Source organism: Python bivittatus, unplaced genomic scaffold (assembly GCF_059951505.1).
Source record: "Python bivittatus isolate LINGU-HERP-01145 unplaced genomic scaffold, Pbiv_v1 ctg000040_np1212, whole genome shotgun sequence".
Taxonomy (NCBI): Eukaryota; Metazoa; Chordata; class Lepidosauria; order Squamata; family Pythonidae; genus Python; species Python bivittatus.
In genome coordinates, this window is record NW_028277032.1 from 3896616 (window position 1) to 3908005 (window position 11390).

Here is an 11390-nt window from a genome sequence, read left to right on the forward strand (position 1 = left end):
CCAAACTACACAGTGGTACCGGCTGCCTCCTGAGGAGCTCCACGTTGGAAGATTTGGTGGTTCTGGGGCCTGGGCATGGGTCAGGAGGCCAGAGATTGCCTCACCGCTAACTCTGCTTTTGTGATGCTGCCTGAAGCATTTCTGCGGCTGCCTACTTTCCTTTTATTACACAGAATCTTGAGTGCTCTTCTGCAGGATGAAAATCTGCAAATAACAGCTTCCAGTTTGGAAGTCTTTTTCAGTAGAAACATCCCCTCTAAACCAGACCAAAAGCACTCTGGGCAGAACAGATGGGGGGGGGGGCTTGCCCTGCAGCTGCAATTGCCATTTTCGTTATTTTAGTTCTTGAAGACACGAGCTACATCAGGTGGTCTATTTATTATTATTTATTTATTAAATGTATATGTCACCCACCTCCCCCAGTCTATGAAAGACACTCTAGAGGTAGGACTGAGTTTTGGCCCTATTTTCCCTTTTCGGTAGAGACTTAGCGCTTCTATGTTAGTTTCTTCATGCAAGTTAGAAAAATTAAATGGCAGTTTGTAAATGAATTTCAGCAGTGTGACTGGGGAGAGGGCTGCTGGTGGTAATAGACAGGGGCTGGGGGCTGCCCACCCCTTGTTCTGGAAGCAGGGAGCAGCCACAGACTTCCTTTGCAGGTGGTTCTCCATACACAGCAATCAGAAAGGGCAGCCGTGCAAGCGAGGCTCCCAGCCTCCATCCTTAAGACTCCATGTTGAGCATGTTGGCCTTCCAGGGATGGTGATATTCCAGTCTCAGTCTGGATGGAAGGCTGCATTTTGGGGAGGCTGAAGTTCAGCACTGTATCTGTCAGGCTGTGATTGGGCAAAGCAGAGCTGCCACTCCATTAAAGGTAAAATCAGGAGGAGCCTGGTAGCCCCATTTCAGACTAACACATTATTAAAAGGCACTTTCACTTCACTTCACTTGCTAATCTGACATTTGGCTACCACAGACTGACACACTGTCCTCTTACGTTCTAATGCAGAGTAGCTGAATAAGCCCGCTAGCCAGAAACATCATGGGATCCAGAAACAAGGAAACCAGATTAGGGCATAACGCATAAGACATTTGGGCCAGGTTCACACAACATGCTAAACTAAGCTAAAATCTGTTGCTAGTTTGTGATTCAGTTTGCACTGAAGCAAGCTGACATGTAATAGTGTTTACCCCTTTAGACATGTTATGTGAATGCAGGATTGCACTTTGTTAACATGGGTTTAATACGTTGTGTGAATCCAGCTTGTTTACACACAGATCTTGGGTGGAACTGCTAGTCCCATGTTCATGGCAACAGCTGAAGAACCCAGGAACCCTTAACTGGGCTTGCCAGAACCTTACATCTATGCCTCTATGGTTCTCTTTCGACATCATGTACCACATTCACAACTGATGGTGGATTGGGCCAGCCTTTCCCAGCCTGGTCATCTGGTTGGTCTGATAAAACCTCTTGGATCATAGATTTTTATTACCTTTGAATCTTGATCCAAATCCCAGTTCTAGCATTGAAAAAACAAGCTCCCCGTCCTTATCCTGCATTTGTAAAGTGGGAGTACAAACCATCAACCTCTCACTAAGAGCAAACAAAATCCCGAACCACTTTATTGGATTAAAAATGCAGCACTGGATTTTTTAGATGCCAAAAAGCTCAACACAGGCCCTGGGTCTACAAAGAACCAATTTTGCTGCATAACCCCAAAGTGGCTTCTCCTGTTTGCATGGGGGTGGGGGGTGGGGAATCATGAGATACCCCTAAATTTGTTGGACGTTGCCTACAAGAATCTGGGCGCATAAATCATTCCCACTTCATGAATCCAGAGGAACTTGTTGAACAATTCAAGATATCCGGTCTCGAGGGAAGTTTCCATAAAAGCACAAATACTCCTTGCTCTGCTCTCGCTACAAAACAGCTGTTTCAGTTGGATTCAACTCAGCAGAAGCCACCTCCCCCAGCTAAGAGTCCGACCCCCCCCAAAGGAAGAAGACACCACACTGGTTTGCCCTTTTGCCATTGATTTATTTCAGAAGTGTGAGGTAACAAAGTGCTAAGTCCGACCACCCAGCCTCGAAGCTTGAGGGCCGGCTGAGGAATGCCCTGGCTGCTTCGCGCGCCAGCTGAGCAGGAACAAAGCAGGGGGCCCATCACCCCCCTCCGAAAACAGAGGAGGATGGGTGGGGATTTGCATAAAGTGAGGAGGCTGCCCAGCTGAGAGGAGAGGGCGGGAAAGCTCTGTGGCCGGCCAGGCAAAGGGAGACACTGCTCAGCCCCTCTCTCGGGAGCAAAGGCTGCAATCCCACGTGTGGTTTCCCGGGAGTAAAGCCCACAGTAAATGGGAGTCCTTGGCAGTGGGTAAACACGACTGTCTTTCTGCATATCCTGCCAGCAAGGATCCCGGCCGGGGTGGCTCTTCAGGTGAAAAAGAAAAGGACGAGTGCAGCGTCCTTGCGTAGAAGGACCGTTTCTGGAAGCATCAGGCCCATCAGCCTCTCCCAGGTGAGGTTTGTAGTGCACATGAAGCTAAAGGCCCAGGGAAAATGCACGCACACCGCATCCCCTCACCCCCATGCGCCCTGCCCTTTCGTTAAGCTTGGTGACCTCCTCGCTCACCTGGCCCTACGCAGATAGTCTTTCGTGCTCCTGCAAGCCAGGGCCTGCACCTCACTTGCTCTGCTGCAGCCCCCAAACAGCAGCCAGTCTGGTTTGTCACAAAGGTGGGTTAAGAGCCATTTGGGACAGGTACAAGAGCGGCCCTTTTCTGCTTTGCCCGGGATAAGAGCCCCACCTCCGAGTCTGCTTGGAGGTACAGGGTCTGCTCTGCTTCCCACCAGAAAGGCCCTTAGGGCATCTGCTGCTGGAGCTTACAAGTTGGGACCAGCCTCCTCCCTCCCTCCCTCCCTGCGAGAAGAATTTCCAGTCATCCCGGCTTTTGGAAAGCAGCTGTTTCCCAGGGGAGCCAGGTTGACTCATTCCCCTCCACCCTGGCTTGAGGGGGTATTTTTAGGAATAGAAACAAAGGGGGGAGGAGAAAGAGCCAGCATTTTACCAAAAAAAAAACTCTAAAAAAAACTCTAAAAAAAATACAAAAATACAGTATATATCTTTAAAAAGCAGTCCAGTACAAAGAATGAGGCAGTCACTACATTATGTTCCAGGATATACAAACTCCAAGATAAGCCCTGGTTTGTCATCTAAATGGAAAAAGAATGAGGTAAATCAAACTCAAGGTGACCGCAGTGCCTTTCTAGTGAAGGAGTGAGGTGGGGTGACTTTTTTTAGCCGCCCCCCCCCCCATTTGACCAGAAGAACTCTGAAAGGCAGACAGCACCCATGGCAGGAAATGCCTTTTGCACCAGACCCTTGAGTGCCCCTGTGAATCCCCCCGGTGGGTTGCGCTCCTTGGAATTAGGTCTCCCTGAAGCCAGAGGTTCCGCTGGAGAGGTCCTCCTTGCTGTGGCTCCAGGCAGATCTCAGCACCCTTCAACTCCTGCTGTGCAAAGGACTTCCCCAAACCTTCTCACCGTTTGTGGAGGAACATAAAAAGCCAATTCTAACCAAGTCCTGAAAGGGAAAAGCCTTGGTCCAGGAGGGAGGGAATGAGAAAGAGAACTTGACTATAGTCACACTATGAAAAAGCGACATTTGCAGAAAGATCCACCCTCTTAAAGAGCGGGCTTTGAGCACAATCCAACATTGCGCGGCAAGAGCCGTGTTTGGGTAGCTGAAGCCCCGCTCCGTCTCCTGGAAGGAGGAACAGAAATCAGATGAATCGGGGGTGGGAGTAGCAGAATAAGAACAAGCCCCATGCGGAGTGCAGTGGCAGTGCATGCTGGGAACAATAGTCCATTAGGAGTCCGCAACCCAAAACCAACCAAAAAGTGCTGATGCAACCGAAAACCCGGGAAGCCTGCGCAGCTACTGGGTGCCCTGCAGATGTGAAATCTGTTTCAGTAGCTGAAGCTGATGCAGTTTCAGCAGCTTCTTCTCAGCCACCATTTGCTGCTCGGCGCTGAGAAGCAATTGCAGATACTCGGCGGCTTTACTCAGGACCACCACTTTGGGGGTCTTGGAGCAAGATGCAAGACCGGGTACCTGGTCCCTCAGTGCCAGGAAACGCGAACGGAGGTCATTCCGCCGCTTGCGCTCCAAGTAGTTGTGGTTTTTCCGCTTGGTCACATCCTCGCTGTCCGAGCCAGGAGTGCTCCCAGCCTTGGGGAGGGAAGATACAGGAGGGAAACTCTCTACCCCTTGCCCGGGTGACTGTGGGTCACCTTCCCTGGCGTCAGCCCCCGGCTCCCGGCTGCCTTTCTCCAGAGGCCCCTGAAAGGTGTGAGCATCAGGTGGGGAGCGGGCAGCGTAGTTGTGCTGTTGCTGATGGATGGCGATGTGGAAATGCTTCATGCAGGGATCCAGGGGGTTAGCCCGCACTGTGATGGTGACCGGCTTCCTTGTCCCCAAAGCCTGCCTCTTCTCAACAGTCACCACATCAATTTCTTCTCCTTCTGTAAACAAAGAACAAATGGAATCAACAGGCATCGAAGTCTGTTTCCGCTATCCAGGCAGTGGCAAGCTACTAACAAACTGACCTGAGCGCTGCGTGCGGGTGTGTGCAGAGGACCAGCACCAGCTTGTCTCCACAGCTAAAACACGAGTACTAGAGTACAGATCTACCTGAACAGACCGCACTTCACTGGAGCCACGAAACAGCGAAAACACAGCAGCAGCTCCCGGGCTGGGTTTAAACTGCAATTTGGTTTGCTTGGTTTTGGCTTGCAGGTTATGCAAATCCAGCTAATTGTGATTTCTAATAAACTACAGTTGAACAAAACTGGACAAAACTGGAATCCAGTTGCCTCTTTCTTCTTCAGAAGAAGCGTGTGGGCATCCCAAACCAGGAATTAAGTTCCACAACTGCTGCATCACACCAGAGAGGCCCAGAGAGGCGAGATGGGATATAAATCTTGAGATCCTGTGTCAGGATACTTACACGTTGCTTTTCTTTTCTTTTCTTTCTTTCTTTTTTTCAGATAAGGAGCTGGGAATTAGCAATTGATTTGAACCCCATTCCATCTTCTCATGAAGTGGGTCAGGAAGGTCTTTAAAACACTGAGTTCTCCTGAAACCCCTATCCTGCAATTGCAGAAGCAAACACCACTGTTGGGGCCAAGGGTAAAGACTTGGCCAATTGGTCCAGAATGCCAATAGTCATAAAGGAAAAGAGAAATGTCCTCCCCTTTGGGCTGCCAGGAAGCCACAAAAGCAACATAAATGCAACATCTGTTCAAGACCTGCAGTAGAACTAGGGCCAAAATGGAAAAAGAATGAGATCCCTCCTGTTTCCCCTAAGCTCCTGAAGCTTTTGTAGAGACCGGTCTAATAAGGGGAAGATCTAGGAGACCAATAAGAGGCAAGAAAAATGGCTGAATCCAACCCCAAGGCTCCTCAAACCCAGGATTCAGTTTTCCAAGGTAGCCATCAGGTGCCTTGTGAAGTCAAACGTGGCACCACCAGAACTGCTTCTTCTCCAGCAGATGCCACGGACAGGAGCCCACAAAGGCCAGGCCATTGATCTCTGTCCATGAAGATTACCTCCCACTCCAGGTGCCCTTTTGTATTTAGGGAAGAATGAAGGGGAATGAAGATCATAAGATTGACCCCTTGCTCAAGCCACACACACACACACACACACCCACTTCAGCCCAGGGTCCAGAGCTGTGAAAGGCAGATTTGGGAAGATCTCCTGGAGAGCAGGATTTTTCCCAATGCCTTGCCCCCTCTTCCTCAGCTGCTGCAAAACGCTTTGGCCCTTTCCTGCCTCCCCTGGGGTTGCTACCCTACCACAGGTATATTCAAGAATGATGGGACAGTTTTCCTAAGAAAAGATACTTTACAAACTTGAGGGACATTCTGTGAGCTGGCCCTGTTTGGGCTGCCATCCTGTTATCACAACACAGCCTTGCTCCTGATCCTGACTTATGGGTCAAGGGCATTACTAAATTCTGGAATGGCTTGTGGCTCAGAAGGCAGGAGACACATTCCCAACCCCAAATACCTGGAATACTGTACGTGTCTACCTACTGACTTATTGACAATAGCCAGAGCAAGATGCAAAAAGAGTGATGGAAGGGGCAAAACTGATTATCTGTTCCAGTTCAGGAGCCATTCTGTGAGTGACAAATACTATCCCCCCCTTAACCTTTAGACCCCTAGTTTGATGCTTTCCCCTTCTTCTCCCCTCACCTTTTTCAGGTGTTATAAGCCTGCTGTTGGGGACTCTTATGGTTTTGTTGCACGTAAGTAACTGAATACAGCACAAGAACAGAGTAAAACTCCTTAAAAGAGTAAACTGACCAGGATAGGCAGTTATAGACAACAATCCACACTGTCAACACTCTAAATATTGCTTCTCAACTTCAAGAGGAGACCAGTACAACCCAGCTGTGTTGTTTTGAAAATAGAAGTAACACTCTTAGCCCCGTCTCCTGCACAACCCGGACCTGTTAGGTGCACCACAGCCACTTCCTGAGCGTGGGAGGATGGGCATTCCTGCCCCCCCCCCCCGGACTCAGTCTGTTTAGACCCGCAGCCAAACAAGGTCCATCGTCTTGATGCTCTGGAGGGAAGGGGAAAGCTCCCTACTGAAGACAATTGCCAGGGATTAAAGCAACAACTACGAAGATGACAGAGCAAGTCCCAATCATATCCAGTTGGGAGGCAGGACTGGAGCAAACTTTAATGGCATGCTCACCTCCCATCTTCGCCCCGTCCTTGCATAGCTCATTGGAACTGTAAATGAAGCACAGTTGGGGGGGAGGAGGGGAGCTGGCTTTTGTCCCTGCCAAAAGTCGTAAATCTAGAGCTTTTCCCCACCTCCAGAGGCACAGAAAGGGACGCAGCACCCTCTGCCCAGCACTGAAGAGGAGAGGGAGGAGGTGAGAATGGTTTGAGTAAACTTCCAAATAGACCCCTCCTTCTTTAGACAACCGGCTGGGTTCTCTGAAAGAAAGAAAAGGGTATCGCCTCTCCCCAACACCCCCCCCCCCGTCAGCTTCTCTTTTCTCTTCTTTCTAAGGGGACCGGAACAGATGAAGGAACCCACAGCAGAGGGGGCTTCTGGCTGTACAGAAAGATGCCTGGATGCTTAACTCACGTGTCTGCACGGCCCTTATTTCTCACCCTCAGGAACCAGATGCAGTACTTAGCTGGACTGACAGATCACATATTGGCCAAGGATAACTGGAACGCTCCTGCTGCTTCCCCTGAGACCTGCTGTTTTATCGAAATTCAAAGGGGTCTGTGGGGAAGCAAGGGCCCCCTGGCCTAGAGCGAAGACCCAGGGCCACCTGTCACACAGGCACTGAGAGTAAGCAGACGGGGCAGGGGCTGGAGAAGGAATCTGCAGGAATGCCTTTCCATCCTCTGCAGAAGCATTCATCTGCACTACAAATGCACCCTGTTTTTTTGGGCTGGTATTTTTTTACTGTGTGCGCTTTGGTTCTGAAAATAGCATAAAACCTTTAAAAGTGAAAGATTTGGTCAACCAGTAAGAATACCCATTTCCCTTTCTACCATCTGTTCTGCATTTTGAAGTCCTCCTTCCAGGCTTCCATTTGCACAATCTAACTTTTCCCTAGGATTAATATGATCCAAAGTGCCTGACCAAGAGCCAGTTGGTCTAGTGGTGAAGGCACCAGGCTAGAAACCAGGAGACCCTGAGTTCTAGCCCGGCATTAGGCACAAAGCCAGCTGGGTGACCGTGGGCCAGCCCTTCTCTCTCAGCCCTACGAGGCAGGCAAGGGCAAACCACTCCCAAAATCTTGCCAAGAAAATTGTAGGGACTGGTCCAGGCAGTCGCCAGGAGTCAACACTGACTCGAAGGCACACACACTCACACACAAAAGAGCCTGACCAGTTGGCTCCAGGATGCAAGAAACTGACCAATCGCATACAGTAGTTCGGAATGCTACCCTTCCCTACCCTCATTGGCTTCTCCTCCAGCCACTCATTAAGCAGCCACACCCCCTCAAAATAACCCAAACATTAACATCTGTTGCTTTTTGTCCCTTGCTGAAAAGGGCATTTGTGGACAGAGCCCTCCTGTTGGTGGGGGTGAAGTCCATGTCAACACAAGCACATGATTCAATAAATCAGTAACAGTTCCCACCCCTTTGCTAATTGAGATTAAGCCTCTGCCAGACCTACCAGTGTCCTCATGCAATTAAACCTTATACCCAATTTCTTTCTTAACATTCAGCCTTGCAAGCTGAGTCACAAGCCATCACCATTCACCTAGTGACTCAAACAGAAGAGGATCAACAAGGCTGGGAGGCTGGAAAGGCTCCCTGTTTCAAGGCTGCACCGGGATTTCAAGGAATCCCCCCCCCCCCCAGTCTAACTGGGAAAAAGCTGATCTTGAACAGAAGGTGTCGTGTCACCACAAGACCTATTTTGCCAGTTCACTTTGTCTGAACTGTCTTTTCACCAGAGGGCAGCTCTAACCATGGGATAAGTCCTTATGTTGGAACTCTTTCTAGAAATAATACTTCACTAAAATGAGTCAGTAAGAAGCATCACCCCAAAAGCCACTCCCCAGAGATACCTCTGCCATTATGATTGTGCACTGCAGCATCTTTAGCTTTACCCTGGTTCTTTGCTTGTTTCACCTAATACTTGAGCCATCATATGCTTGCATGTGCGTGGCTTAGCAAACCAGGTACATTCAAGCCACTGTGGTCTGTAAATGTCAAGGCTTGATTCACCGCGTGTACCCATTTGGGGAAAATCAGTGCCTTGTGAGTGAGTGAGAAACTGGGGATATCCCTCTTTGGGCCTCAGCTAGAGAGACCAACCAGCCAGCAAAACAGGTGGAGCTGTGAACCAGGGCAGTTCCTACACCACCTTCTCTGCTGTGAACTCACCAAGTGGACTCGAGCCAGGTGAAATTCAAGCCTTAAGTCCAGCAAAAAAAGGATCAAACTGCCCGAACCGAGGGGGACTGGACCAGGCTAAGCAGTCCTTGCAGCTTATTTGTTGAACAACCATGTTTCCTGGGCTCGTGATGACATACTGAGGATAACATGTGAGTGAACCACTACCTTGCATACCTTATCATGCTCTGTTTGCTCCCCCCATTTCCAATGGCCAATCCTCCCCTCCATTACATTATGGTGCCTGTCTCTCTAATCATGCTTGTCACTTGTTCCCCTGAAGTCCATGGGTTTCCTGCGAAGTCACTTGCAGCCCCCCCACATTAAAAGGCTGGTTCTCTCTCACAGTCACCCGTGAAGACTTCATAGATACGTGAGAATCTTAGGAGGCTCAGTCATTTGAGCTCTCTGCTTTTTCTTGAAATGGCTTCAGCATCAACTAGGTTCTTTCTTACTCTTCAGAAATGCTGTTCTGCACAATTCTGAGTGTGAATAGACTTGTGCAGCCAAACCCCAGAAGCTATACTTCAGGCATTGTTTGGCTGCCCCCTCGCCCATTCCTGTTGTAGCACTAGCACTGAATCACTTTCAGATAATTTTAAACTGGGGGGTGGGGATGGAAAGAAACACCAGTTTTGCCCTTTGTCCTATTCACCATCCTCTCTCACTTTTGTGATGGCACCTACAGTGGTCTGATGCCACCAGCTTTAGGACGCTGCTGCTGCCGCTGCCATTCCTAGCCGTCCAGTAATTAACAGTTAAGAATTAGACTGTGGTTCCTAGTACTGCAATGCAGCTGAGGCACCAGGAAACTTGGAAAAGGCCACTAGCTCACTTCCAGGTCCTCTAGGAAGTGCTCCGCCGGTGGTCTCCTTCTGGCGGCCCAAGGGGCAGCGAAGTTTCCAGCCATCAGCTTTCTTCTTCAGGGCCCCTTGGGCTGCGTTCACTCAACATGTTGAAAAGCGTCACCTAACATGCCCTGCCCGATAATGACCTGATCCCGACAACATGCTAAGCCGATGGCTGGGTTCGCCCGAGCGACCCCGCCCTCCTAATCCACCTTCCATGGGAACCCAGCCGAGGTGCTGCCGAGCTGGAGGGCGCTGAAGCAGGAAGCCGCGGGGGAGGAAGTGGGCCGGGGCGGGCTCGGCCGCTTGTGCAAGCGCCCGCAGGCAACCTTGGAAAGTTGGGCGGAGAGGGAGGGAGACCGCGCAAACTTCCCCACGGAAGCAGAAGCGCCTGGGGACTCTCGGGGGCGCAGGACGCGGAGGGACGGGAAAGCGGGCGGCTGGGGGTAGGGGCGACCTTCAGCACGGAGACGGCGCCCGGCCGCCCTCCCTCGCCCCGACGGCAGCCTTACCGGAGTCGCTCTGGCTCTCCGAGCCGGACGAGACCGGGATTTTGTTGTCCGTGGGCGCCGCCGCCGCCGCCACCGCCGCACCCCCGCCGGGCCAGGCGAAGACGGCGCCCGGAGCCACGCACTCGCCGCCCAGCCCCGCGAAGTCGTGCGCGGGCGCCAGAGCCGGCGCCGGCTTGGCCGCCAGCTTTTCGCCCATGGCTTTCTCCAGGCGCTCGCGGGCCGAGAAGCCGCTCCACATGCAGTCTCGGAGGACGAAGGCGCTCAGGTTGCCCAGCAGCCCCGCGGCGGGCTCCAGCAGGCCGTCGGCGCCGGCATCCTCGGGTGGGCCGGGCAGGGGCGAGTCGGGCGGGCTGGGCAGCAACTCGAACTTCTTCCAGATGTCCTCGCTGGGCGCGCTGGAGCGGTGGAAGTCCTCGCCCTGAGCCTCGAAGTGGTCGTAGAAGTAGGGCGGCGGCGGGTCCAGCTCCATGGCCAGCCCTGCACCAGCTCGGGAGGCGCCCCCGGGTCGCAGCCGCCGCCGCCGCCGCCGCCGCCGCCGCCGCCCGGCCCCGAAAGAAGCCAGAGGCCGGGTCGGAAGCCCGTTCGCGGGCTCGGCGCCGCCACCTGCGCCGCTCGGGGAGCTGCCGCGGGTCCGGGGCGCGCTGGAGTTTCGCGCAAGCGAGGCTGGCCCGGCAAGCAAGCGAGCGAGCGACCCGCCGCCGGCGACGCGCTCCCGTCCGCCGCCCGAGCCCTCGCCGGGAACGACCCCTCCGGTTAGGCGCGACCCAGCCGGGCTAAGCCGTATTGTTCGCCGCCTCCCCCGCTTATATGCGCCTCCTGCCTCCCGCTCGGACCGTCCCCGGAACTCAGCCAATGAGGAGCGCCGGATTGGCAAAGTGGGCGCGGACCGCCGTCGCTCTCACCTTCCCGCCAGGCGCGCCTTGGCCCGCGGCCCCGGAGACCCGCCGCCCTCCCTGAAGGGAAGGGGCTGGAGATGGGGCGGCGGCCTCTGGAGTCCCGTGGACCGTGCTCCTGTGCAGGGGCCCCGCCTTCCTCTCGGGACCCCTAGCCTCAGGGTACTGCTTCTTCTCCCCTGAAGCCAGTG

At 52.7% G+C, this 11390-nt stretch overlaps 1 protein-coding gene across 1 annotated transcript; it reads right to left on the minus strand.

The window, feature by feature from the left end:
* Positions 1-2023: 2023 nt before the first annotated feature.
* MYCL (MYCL proto-oncogene, bHLH transcription factor) lies at positions 2024-11092 on the minus strand. Its single transcript, XM_088154027.1, has 2 exons — positions 10307-11092; positions 2024-4521 (listed from the first exon to the last, which is right to left on the minus strand). Exons 1-2 carry the CDS (start codon positions 10773-10775, stop codon positions 3935-3937), a joined length of 1056 nt encoding a protein of 351 aa, XP_088010153.1. The 5' UTR covers positions 10776-11092; the 3' UTR covers positions 2024-3934.
* Between the last annotated feature and the right edge of the window lie 298 nt (positions 11093-11390).